The 13,563-nt window shown below is 31.6% G+C and overlaps 1 protein-coding gene across 1 annotated transcript in view; it reads left to right on the top strand.

The window, feature by feature from the left end:
* The window catches only part of LOC111517709 (serine/threonine-protein kinase MARK2), a 53,850-nt gene that overhangs the window by 35,514 nt on the left and 4,773 nt on the right, over positions 1-13,563 (top strand). Inside the window, 2 exon segments of the mRNA XM_074172262.1 lie at positions 11,255-11,311; positions 12,321-12,595. Of these exon segments, the coding sequence (XP_074028363.1) occupies positions 11,255-11,311; positions 12,321-12,595 (332 nt within the window).

Here is a 13,563-nt window from a genome sequence, read left to right as displayed (position 1 = left end):
ATCTTTTAACCAAATCTGTTTCACATAGTTTTATTTATTTAGAGGAATTTTCAGTATCAGCATTCTGGTTATGTATTTTACTTGTATTTCGTATATCAAACGAATAACATGATTTTTTTTAAGTAACTGTATTCCAACTAACTACTAATATTAATCCACCGGCCATAATCGAATGGATATTCATTTTAATGAACATCTTTTACACTATTCATATATTGAACCTGTAACATATTTCCTTCCTTTGCTTCATCCCGCTTGATACTGCTTTTTGTTTAACTAATTTTTGGATTTTGTTTTTACAAAGTTTGGTCACTTGAGTATGCTCTACATTAAATAATATAATTTTTTAAGATAACTGTATCAATTTGTTCTTCAATTTTTAGTGTATTTCAATTCAATTTACCTCAATTTTTTAACAATTCAAAAATACATTTTTAAGAAACATAATTGTAGCCTCCTTTGTTGTATTTATATTAACAAACTCCTATTTTCACAAGTCTCTTTTCTGTTTAACCTCTTAATTTTGTTTGTCATTACAATGTGTTACAATAATTATTTGGTATTAGAAAAAGTTTAGTCGATCTTATGTGTGTTTTCAAAGGCAATATTTTCTCTTCAATGATTTCAACCCGCTACTAGAGAATAATATATTTCTGTGACATGTTTCTGAGATGAAGGAATTTGAAAATCCCATTAGAATGCATACTTTTGAAGTAAATAAAGAGTTTCATTCCAATTGGAAGATTCCAGAAGATACAACACATTCTCAAACAAGACATAGAAGCTATGCCAATTATTTATTCATGTTGACTTTATCAAAGAGAAAATGTTATATTAGCTAGCATCTTCAAGTGATTTATAAAATTGAAAAACTTGATTTCTTATCAAGTCTTACTTTTTTTCATGAAAATTATCAGAAATGTTTGATTTGGTAATCACATACTGGGTAACAATCAGTTAGGGTTTACTCTTAATCTACTTTCAGAATCGTATATGAAAATTCAGCGCTCTCTTTTAAATGTCTATGTTCACTCCTGATAATTTCATTTAAATGTACACATATACCAATTTTGATATCCATTATTTGCTGATTTGAGTATACTGGGTATTCATAACTTTTGACAAATTGAGACACAACATATTTCGAGAGAGATGATTGAATGATCCAATTTCAAAATTCGTGAGAAATATGTCCTCTTAATTTAAATTTATGAACAATTCACTTCTAAGTGTAAGTTTTCACGGCCGACCTCAACTAGTCGGATGTATCCGGGTTTATTAGTTATTAGCCGTGGTCTACAGGATTTTATACCTGACGTTTCGTCTGCTACTGCGATAGGCATTATCAAGGACGATGCGACAATGGTCAATGATGCGTTGGTGGACTAGGTGACCGACGGTCGACTGCTCTAGTACCTGAATGGTCCGACCCTTTCTCAGATAGTACCCTCTTGTTTTATCAATAACTTACACATGTTAGAAAGTAATGTCATGGCTACCCTCTGTGTTCTGCAACTGCCGACCCATCTGTTGGGCCATAGCGGCAACTTCTTTTATCATCGCGAGTTTTGACGCTTCTTTTCCTGGTTCCTATCTAGCGGCATTCAGGATACCCCTGAGGTACTCATCGGGTCTGCTATAGTCACTACCGGGTGGAAAAATACTCTTTCAACGGAGACTCAGTTCAGTTTATTGAAAAGATTCGCGATTTCAAACAATTCCAATGACGTGTTGATGAGTTTGCATGTCGTAGCTCTATTCAAAATGGCTCTGGTTAGTGGAACCTTGCAACTCATCTACGGGTTCTTTCCTTCAGATTTCACCGCCTTATTTGAACATTGCTTGACATCAACATACTTCTAGTGGCATGGAAAATTGTATGAGCAAAAACAAGGAGTTGCAGTGGGAAGTCTACTCCAAGTAGAGTTGCCAACTTCTGTTTGGAACAATTCGAACAATGAGCTCTAGAACATTCGCCGACCCGACCCTCCTGCCGGCTACGAAATGTTGATGATAACTTCGTGGTTTGGAGTCACGGGGAAGAGGAATTGGTAAAATTTCTGAGATATTTGAATTTTTGTAACACAAAAATCCAATTCACAATGACGACAGAATAGGAAGGGAGAATCGCTTTTCTGGATGTACTATTGAAAAGGCGTAAAAGTGTCAGACTGGGGCATGCAGTTTACAGAAAACACGCCCTCTCAGAGGGCAGCCATGGCATTGCCTCGAAAGCACGTGTGTTCTTGATAAAACCAGAGGGTACTAGCCGAGACTATTCAGAAAGTACATAAAAATACATAAACATAAGAATAATTTCAACCGAAAGGAAGAGTGCTTAAACATCAAAAAGACATGGATACCGGTATCTCTTAACACAAAGATTCTCCCTATAATTGAAAAAGGGTCGGACCAATCAGGTACAAGAGCCGTCGACTGTCGGTCACCTAGTCCCATTATGAGTACAAACGCACCATTGCCCGTTGCCGCATCATCCTTGATAATGTCTACCGCAGTAGCAGACGAAACGTCAGGTATAAAAACCTGCTGACCATGGATAATGAACTTGAAAACATTAAACATTTTGTAATTCGCTTCAAATTTAGCCAATTTATTACTACTATCAGTCTTCTTATAGTATATAATACAATTTTTTAGCAATATAAATATATCTAAACTATTTTTGTCAGTTATATAAAAGAAACCAAAAAAAGTTTTCAAGCTTTGAGTCTATATCAGAAGTGCCTCTAAATATATAGAAGGTGTTCCAGAATATTGTTATTGAGCAATATCTACGTTATTATAAAAGTTACGATAAAAAAATGAAACAAAGAAAGATATCGTTCTGAGGACAACCCTAAAACAATCATCATTATCTTAACTTCCAGTAAACCAACTTCAATACGTTACAACTCTCTTTCAGTTTCATACTGGAAATTTTAATATTTTGAAGGGCACAGAATAAGGAATACTTTACAAACTTTAGTAAATGTGTTCGAATTTTTATTGAAAATTATTATATTATATATTATATTTTCTTTTAATATTTCATTAACATTCATAAAAGTTGAAAAAAAGAAAGAAATCATAAAATTCAGTTTAAACTTCAGAAAAATGCCTTTCTAGAACAAAAAAGTATATTAGAACCAAAATTCAACAAATGAAACGTATTAACCTCAGATTCACGACTTGTCCGAAAGTAGATGTGTTGTGTCATCTAATCTTGTGAATTAACAGAGTTGAATGTCGATGCGCCAAATTAATGCGCAGAAACCTAATTTTAACAAGCCAACTTGAAGTGTAAATTATCAAAAATATAAAAAGCAAAAATCATGAAAACCAGCAACAATTCAGTACTTTCATGAATATATTCAAAAATTGTGGACTTGAAAACATAGAAATCAGCAGAGATGTTCAGTGCATCAAAAAAATGTTTTTGTTTAATATCCATCAAAAATATTTTCATAGCAGGAATTTTGAGAGATTTTTTTTATAGCAAACTATATTCTGTACAAATTCCAATATGAAAAATCATCTTGCCATTTTATTTGAAGTGTTAATATAAAAATACATACATTTGTTCACGGTTACCTTTTCTTGGTTTGACTTTCCTATTTTTTGCTCTTCTGGGAAGCTATGCGTTTGTTTATTAGACATTATGAAGAGGCTGATTAAAGAAATATCAAACTACATAAATGAAACATTTGTATGTTCGTGACTATGCTTTCTTACGGTAATAATAGAGGTCGCCCACTTCCTAGTCCTTCCAGATATCAAGGAATTTACACAGACAATGATACTCAAGTAGAATAATATTATTGGGGTGTAATTTGCAGGTCCGGATTTATCACATCTTGACAGGCCAATCTTTGAAAGTACCATTACAGTGGCGGGTCGGGAGAGAGTTGAACGTTATTTTCAACTATCCTCTAACAAAAATAAAGAATTCGTTAATAATAGTCACACAATAAACAGCGATTGAACAGCAAAGTAGGCAGTTAAATTATCATATACTTGTAATAAAAATTATATATCAAATACTTTTATAAAAAAGAATGAGAGAGAGATATACATTTATTATCTGAAAGATTGAACAATCTTGTAGATAAACAAATTAGGGCTTAAAATCTAAGATTTATACAACTAAAATAACTTCACATAGAGTGAGATTGTTAATTGAAAACAGTTTTTTTGTGAAATTATCATATGATAAATAAAAGTTAAAATATAGCAGTTAGTTGGGAATGTATATAATAATATAAAAAAAACGATGAATGAGGCAATAAAAAACACACTCCTCAAAACTCTAGACGATCCTCAAAAAACTCTTCAAGCGAGTAATACCCTTTCCTTGCTAGGATAACCTTCAAGTCCCTCCTGTTCATCAATAATAGACCTATTTGATTAAAATTGGCTACATTCATAAATATTTACAGATATACAGATTTATAACTTCTTCTTTCTGGCCTTGGCCCAGGCAAATGACTGAATCATACTATCAAGGTCTAAAGTTCTAGATTATTTTCGATGCTCAATGCTACAGGTTTGCTCTTTCTTATTGTTTGATCATTTTCAAAAAGAAAAATAACCTCAAATTGAAAAAACAGAGGTGAGCGTGTATAAAGCTGATAAGTTGAACTTGTGAAGATTCAATAGAATGTGTTCCATAAATTCATTTCAGAGTGAAAAGTAGAAGTTGCCAAGTTTGTGCCAACTATTGTTTTAACAAGCAACAAGCCGGGTACTAATAAATACTAACACTAAGAGTACTTTTAATGAGAATTGATAAAATAATTATATCTATATGACAGATGACACTCAGTGTATTCTAGATTTGAAATTGACTTAGATTTTGTATATTGTGTTTGCTTTACCATTGATTTCCTGGTAATCTGCACTCCTGCCAGTTTTCACTCTAGGCCATGGTCTAAGTTGACCCAATGAGTAATCCGGACCTGGTCGTTTGAAAATATTTTTTTAAGCTACAATGGTTGCTATCGGTTTAAGGTTGTTCTCAGAAAATATATTTTTCATGCTGCCATTATTCATTTTTTTTTTACTTTCAAATAATACAAATATCACTTGCTAACAAAATTCTCTGGTACATCCTGTATATAAGAAATATTATCTTTTATAGTATATGAAATATATTTTCAGACTTGTATTTAATAACTGTATATGATTTTTCTCTTGAAGAGCTTTATTCAATGAAATCCACCCATTTTAACCTTTCAAACTGCAAAACATTATTTTGAGACTTATTGCATTGAACTTGTGTTGTATTTTTTGATGTAACGCTTTGTAATGACTGTTTCCTCTATTTTGGGGTTTTGTGTGTGCGCGTGGTTCGTCCCTTGAAAATCTGCAATCTTTTCAAAAAAAAGCAAAAAAAATATTTCCAAAACAACGAAAGAATAAACGATGAATGGTTGTTTCTGGTTCAGGACATGAGAGGGATTTCGTGGGACGTACCACCGCACTCAGGAGAGCCCTAGAAGAACCCTCTGGAACCAATCCAAATGCCATATGGAACATCCACAGTATGGAGGAAAAACTCTAAGATAAGTTACTGGATGGATATGGAAGAAGTGCTTGAAAAAGTGATGCTCTGGATTCATTGTATTAGTTAGTTTAATTCAGAGGGTCGAAATCACTATTTTTGAAAATGTAGTTATATATAATTTTTTTTCATTTAGAAATTCATTCATTATATCAGAGTATTTGAACTTTTAGTTCAACTCAAAACCAGCTTTTCAAAGTGTCCGCTATTTTAACCTAGAAATTTACAACTAATTTGGTTCAGAAAGTTTTTAAAGAAGTCTTTAGTTAATTGGCAGTTAATCAAATTTCATATTTCTATATATATATGCTTCTTTTTGATACATGCAAATATGATATATTTTGTAAAAAGTCGTTTATATAAAAATTTTTTATTTAGATTAAAACGCAATACAAAAAATATTTGCAGAATTTATCTGAAAAAGGAATATTTTCCCACCTACCAGAATCGTTTTGCAGAAAAACATTTGCTATCAAAGAGTATCTATAGATTAAGTGTTTTATTGACAAAAACAGTAATATGACTTTTTATACAAAAACAAGTCTATTGTAGAAATCCAGACCAATACATATAAATAATATTTATGTTGCCTAATTAATTTTTTTCTTCTTTTTAGAATTGTATTTTAATATTCAAAACAGTGCTAAAAATTTCAACACCTTGTTGATTTGCATTTTAAAGTCACATTGACTGTAAATCAGTGGAAAATTGTGGTAATTTTTAGTATTAATATTTTTTATTTGAAAGTAGTCATTTTTCCAAAATAGTGAGTTTGCTGATGCCCAGCTGTCAAGTCTGACACGTTTCCACAAATGACAAAATCAAATGACAGGTATGTTTTTCCTGCATAATTCGTCACTTGAATTATATCATTTTAGTTGATTTGCACATTCAGTTATAATCTTACTATTGATTTCACTAATAAAATATAAAAATTGTTTTTTTGATGGATTCCACATATGGGAATCTTCAGCTTCATTCCAATAAATAGGAATAACTATTTTTAAATAATTGAAAAAATTTGATTCAAATTCATTTAAATATATCTTTGATAGCTCATAACTCTTACTTTGTTTTTTCCAATCTATTATTTGAGGGTTAGACTTGTTTCGGTCAGTAATGCCAATACCGATCCTTCACAAATTTTAGGCAGTAGCCCAAAATGACTCTGTTAATTCCTTCAATTTTATGCAAAATTGATTAGAATCGACGAATTATTTTTCAACAAGTTTTCTCATCTTGAATTTACTATTTCATTAGTACCTATTGTAATGTTAATTTATTTTCTTGAGAAATAACAAATTATGTACAAACCTTTTCACCAGGTAAAGTACAACACCAGTTAAGGTCCAGTTAATTAGATGCACCCTCTGTGCACCTTTGATTATAATACATTTGATTGTTTGGCTTGACATTTGTGGTTTCCTCTTGAAAAGTTGAAAATAAAATGTGTATGAAACTTTTTTAAAACACATATGTGACTATTTTTGTTAAATATGACATATCCATTGTAGTGGAGTAACGAATGGACTTTAAATGCAATTTTTTATAGACAATCGTTTATAAAAGACTGATAAACCGAATCATATAAGCTATTGTGGTTGTTTTATCAGTTTGCCTTATAAAAATCTCACACCTCTGTTGAAAAAGAAGCTATTCGGGGTGTTTAGGAAATTTGTTTATATGTATTTGATTTTTTATTGTTCCTGTATATATATTTTTCTTGTATATTTTCGTGAGACATTTTTTCTACATATCTGAAAAAGTATATTGACAATTGTTTTTGAACAAAATATATTAGTGTTGTTGCACATTAAGTGAACACATTAACTGACCAAAGTATTATGTTAAAAAAGTTATAATTTTTGTTAATTGTAAATTAATCTATATAATTTTCTTGAAAAAAAAATATATGATAAACAGTAAAGGGTGGTTTTTGTTATAGTTTTAGGAAGTGTATAGAGGGTGGGCCAGTGAAAATGAAACAAGTCTAATTCGTTGAAGTATGATTTGGGATGAAATTCGCTCTGACCCGTTGATTTTAATTTCGAGGGGGAAACTTTTTGCGTCTGTTGTCAATCTTGTCACTTTCACCGCCTTGGTAGCTCATTGGAAGGTCATCAAATTCTTTTTCCAGTACTTTGCCCTTTTTGGAATTTGATGGATATCATAGATATTGAAAAAAGACGTTTTGAAATCTATAACAATTTAACATGAAGATCATTGGAGTTTTTTACCTATATTGAAAATTTGCCCAAATCTTATTTACTCAAATTTCAATTCAATGTGTTCAAAATGTTGACCTCTTACTTCCATGCAATTATGAAGGTTTTATTCAAATTTTGAAGCATTTCAGGTGTAATGTTGCGGCAGTTATCCATAATCCGTTTACATAAGTTATCAACAGATGCTGGTTAAGTTTTATAGATTACTGTCTTCCAGTGAGCCTACCAAAAATCTAGTGGATTCAAATCTGGTTATCTAGCGGGCCACTCGATCCTCTTCGACCGATTCACCTACCAGGAAAGTTTCCAAGTGAATACTCGCATCAGCCAGGGTGAATGAGGAAGTGCTCCATCTTGTTGAAAAGTCAATGTATTTCCATTGCAGTGGTCATTATGTTCAAGATTGTCTGTTAATGTGAAATTGACTCGGTTAACTCGCAAAGTTATAAATGTCTATCGAAGTGATCCTCATTCAATTTGCGTATGAGGTGAATTTTATAGTGGTGGAATTTATGGTATTTCAGAATTCTATGACTTTATCAGAAACTGTAGAAAATTGCCTGGTACTTGAAGTAAGATCGATACTGAAGGGACTCAAAAGCGCAACTTCCACAGCTTTGTTTTCCATTATTTCATTTAGGGGGTTTCTTCTTTGATTTGCCACCTGTCCTGTCTCTAAATTTGTCTACTCTTATGATAATAATTATCGGCCAAGATGCATGAACGTATTTTGATCATCAATAAATGTAGTGTGATATTAGCGTACCTACCATTTTTATATTGAAGTTCAATTATCAATACCGTTTTTTCCATTTAATAAACCATTTTGAGCAAAATGCTAACTAGAAATAGTCACCGTCAAAATCTGTGAGTTACTGAATGTAGATAAATGGAATTCTAAATACTTTAAAAGGAAGATTGACAAAAACTGCATTAAGTTTTTCATTACCAGTATCAAATTCCAGAGTAGATAATACTAAATAGGCCTATTTAGTATTGTCTAAATAAGCCAGGATGGCCTATTTAGTATAGTCTGCATACATAAGTGTTAAAACATAAATATTAAATTAAATGATATAGATATTGAAATAAAATACTTTGTCTAATTTCCACTTTTAATATATTGATACTATTACGACCAAGGTTTCGGTTTTTACACCATTCTCAAGTATTCTAATACTACTGACCTAAGAGACATATCGAGGTATATATATCCGAGAATAGGTAATACGATATATACTTACATTCATTAATACCAACTACATAAACTTCAAACTGTGATTAATTGCGTTGTCATCTTTATAAATTCAAAAGTGGAGACCTACACAAATCTGTTTGTTCGTTAAGGGTTCTATATTTTGAGTTTTTAATTGATTTATTGATTTCCATGGCTTCCAACAAATTCATTTTTCTTCCTTTACTACATGTATGTAAGATTTTGAGGTTTTCCTTACTTATTTTGTGATTTGTTTCTTGTAGATGTTCGTACATAGAAGATTTTTTGTCTACACCGACGTGTTCACGGAGTCTTACTTCGAAATTTCTGCCGGTCTGGCCTGTATTTACTGCAGAGCATTCGTTACATTCTATTCTATATATGCCAGATTTCTTCATTCTGTCACGTCTAGGTTTTGCATTAAATAAGATTTTGCCTAAATTATTATTTCTTATGAAAGATGTTATTATGTTGAATTAGAAAAAGTAATTTTGAATATTTACTGAAAGTTTACCTGAGTAATTAATGCTGCTATATCTGTATGTGTTCTGTTCTTTGATGTATGGGTACAGTTCTTCCCTAATAGTTTTATGGGTTTTACCTGAAATGAATATTAAAAGTGAAAAACTTCATATTCGTTCATTGCCAGATTTCGTAATAGCGTTTTTTCTGGAAACTACTGCATCAAATTGCTGCATTAGTTCAAATGAGTATTGTTTTAATTGACTTTCGGGTTTTGCCGTGGTCTTCAACGTGGCGTGATCGAATTACTCTTGACGTGTCAAGAAGAGTACTTCGACCACTCCACTGAAGACGACTGCCGCAGTTGCAATTGAAATGTTTGGAGATTACAATCAAAGAAAACCACGACAAAACCCGGCAACCAATGAGAACATTGACGCCAGCATTGAAAGCCCACATTCCTATATCAAATGAGTATCGCTTGACCCATGATCCCATTTTAGATTTAAGGGTTGGCTTTTATGGCATTTATGATATATTGGCGGCGTTTAGTTTTCACTGGACCACTTGCGTTTGTATGTAACCTCACCCTACTTGCCAAGCTCTATTTGATTTAATATCATATCAAAAACTTGGAGGAAACTATTTCATTTTATTCACAAAAAAGTTAATGGACATTATCTCATGAAATTGAAATAGTTTACTCTTATGATTTCCATTACCACCTTCATTTTGGATTCAAGATGTTGCCGTGTGTGATTTTTATTATAATATAATATTTATCTCTCCTTTTCTAGCGATACTCGCCATCTTGAATCCAACCATACCGGTCAACAAAATAGAGTTTTGTGAGTATTGTTTTATTTTTATTTTCACTTACTGGTTAAAAAATCAAAGCGGATCCAAGATTCTCAAAAAATGTTTGAGTACTCTGTATATTTCAGTATGTTAATGAAATTATTGCTTTTGATTTCGGTGACCTAAACCTTCGTGAAGAAAAATTTTCTGAAAATTGCTTAACGACATCATATAGTAATATAAATAGAAATATTTATTTCATTCAAACAATAAGACATGTATACATTCATCCAAATAGTGATATAGATCACATAAGATAAAATAAAATAGTATAAAATACGCTTCACATGATGAACATACAAGTAGCAAGGTACATATCATAATTAAAAACAAGGAAGTATGAACATGTTGAAACCTGGAAAGAGGCAAAAAATTCAAATTTGAAAAAAATTGACAGCATCAATGTATAGAATACAAATTCTCTATCGACTGAATTTTCTTTGAGATATAAAGCTACAAAAACACATGACTTTAAAAAAGATAAAACTTTTGAAACAAGCTAATATATTCCCCATATTACCCGTCTAAACAATTTTGGAAAAATTTTCCAATTGGTAGAAAGTTATCAATATTCTGAGAGGTATGGAAAAATTTGGTGTCGGCCAAGAGAGGATGCCAAAACGTCCATGATTTGCTTCATTACGTACTTCATAAAAACAAAGTAGACTTTTCACTTAGATTGAACTCATTTTCATCGGGTTATTTTAATTTTTGTTGTTTTTCTTTGTTACATTCTGTTTTTCAATGAGTGAAAGTACAGAAAGCTTTTAAAAAATCTGTTTATTTGGAGAAAATATTTCTTGATGATCTGTATCAGTTTTTCAGGTATTGAAGAACAGGAGTTTTATCATATCTTAACTGTAACACCATTCACACATTCATGACTACTTATACTGACAGCACCTCATTACTAATAATTTCCATAATTTTCAGGGCGTTAGAACCTGGCCAGCAAGTAAAACATGGCAACTCTCCTTTACCTGCAGTAGGGTAAGTTTTAGGTTTCAGTAAAGCCAATTTATTCTTTCTCATAATTCCAAAATGAGTTGGAATAAGTATAGAATAAATATAAAAGTTTTCAAACTTTCGCTTTTTGAGTGAAGGAATTGTTTTACTTGCTTCTGTTCATGCTGAGTAATATTCAAAGCTATATTATTTGTAGCATGTATACATCTTTTTCATAACCTCATTCACCATATAATCCAATATTGCACGAGAGTAAAGGTGTGCAAAATGATATAAAAATACTAGTGGACATAATACTTCTTATAAATCGAGTTACTTAAAAAAGGATTTTTGAATGTGGTTGATAATGCTTCTTGGTGAATATTATTAGTACGGAGTTTCGAAATTGTGTTAACAGATTTGAAATTCATTGAAGAAAAATAGAATTGAAAAGAATGTTATAGAAAATTTAAATTATTTGTAGGCTAATTTGTAAGGAAAACAAATTATTGTGACCTGAAATTATATATAATTTATAAATGGGTTAAACAGTTGGTGAAATATCAATTATATGCAAACAAAATGAATGAGGTGAAAAATCAAATTAAAAAATAAAGATTAATGATGAAAAAATAAAATAACCCAGCTAAGTAACAATGTAGTGTGTCAATGTTCATAACTATGTGAATTAGCTTATTCGAAATTGTTTTCTTAGTGTTGAATTTTTGCAAGTTTTCATCATTCATCTTCAATTTTAATTTTTCATTTCTTTCATTTTTATTGTTTGCATATATTTGACATTTCACCTATTGTTCAACCCATTTTTTAATTCGTTTTAATTTCATGTCATTTTTTTCCAAATTAGCTTTCTAACAATTTTTTCCATAGATTTCAAGTTGCTAACACCTTTTTAGATAATGGAAGTCCAAACCTACAACTGTATCTCATAGACCTATAAACTATGCGAGATCCTTAGTAGTGCTTTATTTTGGTCTGAAAATTGTTGAAGAGAATATAATCCTTCAAAATATTTTCATCTTTGTATCATTTTTAGAGTTCAGGGAGCCCCAAATGAGGATCATGTGAAGCCCCGATCATTGAGGTTCACCTGGTCAATGAAAACTACATCAAGTAGAGATCCTGCAGAAATAATGGCCGAGATTAGAAAAGTTTTAGATGCCAACAATTGCGACTATGAACAACGGGAAAGATTTCTTTTACTGTGTGTCCACGGTGATCCAAATACTGATAGTCTGGTCCAGTGGGAGATTGAAGTTTGTAAATTACCTCGATTATCGCTGAATGGTGTACGTTTCAAGAGAATTTCTGGTAAGTTTCCCAAATTTATATTAATTACAGTGAAAATATTACGTATCTAAGTTTTTTTTAAGTTGAAAGAATTAACATACACTCTGTAGAAGTTTCTTTCATAACTGTATTGTTTGACCAAATTGAAAAATAATAATAAAGATTTTTTTCTCACATTGTATATGTGAGGGCATCTAAAATGTATTTACAGTTGGCTCGATTCTGATACTATAATCTACAAATTCTACTGATGGTTTCACTGTTATTGTTTGTAGTTTGATATAATTATTATTAATGAAAGGTGTCCAAAATAAAAACTCTGCTCTTCTAAGATCTGATATAAGACCAATTTACAATGCGACGTTTCGTTCATTAGATTTTTCATCATCAACTTTTTTCAAATACGGACCTGCATTTAGTGTCACTATTTTTCAGGTTTGTGTAGGCCGTGGATTTTTGGAATTTCTTCCTGACGTTTCGTTGGCGCGACTGGTTAGCTTCTTCAGATGTTTATACAGCTTGAGTTGATATCTCCAATGACTTGATATTAAGCAGCAGAATCAGAAAAAATGTCAACATCTGTTGACCTTTCTCTTCCAGCCGTCTTGCTGTTTGCCATTCTTGAAATGGGATTTCATATTCAATTGAGGTTCACAGCTTCTTCTTTTCTATATGATGGATACTTGATGAAAATCCATAACTAACATATTCAAAAAACACTTTATTGTGAGATTTTTTGTTGAAATTATGGGTGTGTTTGAGGATTTATATTTCCTCACATACCAGTTGGCTATGGAATCCCTGGTCGGGGACAATGAGTTCCGTGTTTTCAAACAGAATTCTGTGGTTTCTTTCACTGAGTGCGTATTTTGCCACATCCGACTTGTCCGTTTGGCTCTTCTGCAATTTCTTTCATGCTCCTTCAACCTGTTGCCATGGATTTTTTTGTTGGTTCCGATTTATACCTTCCCACCTTCCTACGGTATCCA

The sequence above is a fragment of the Leptinotarsa decemlineata genome, unplaced genomic scaffold (assembly GCF_025532065.1).
Source record: "Leptinotarsa decemlineata unplaced genomic scaffold, Ldec_3_MD MMD2_tig00000035_RagTag_RagTag, whole genome shotgun sequence".
NCBI classification, from domain to species: domain Eukaryota; kingdom Metazoa; phylum Arthropoda; class Insecta; order Coleoptera; family Chrysomelidae; genus Leptinotarsa; species Leptinotarsa decemlineata.
The sequence above is the reverse complement of the archived record's forward strand: the minus strand, read 5'-3'. Positions and strand labels throughout refer to the sequence as shown.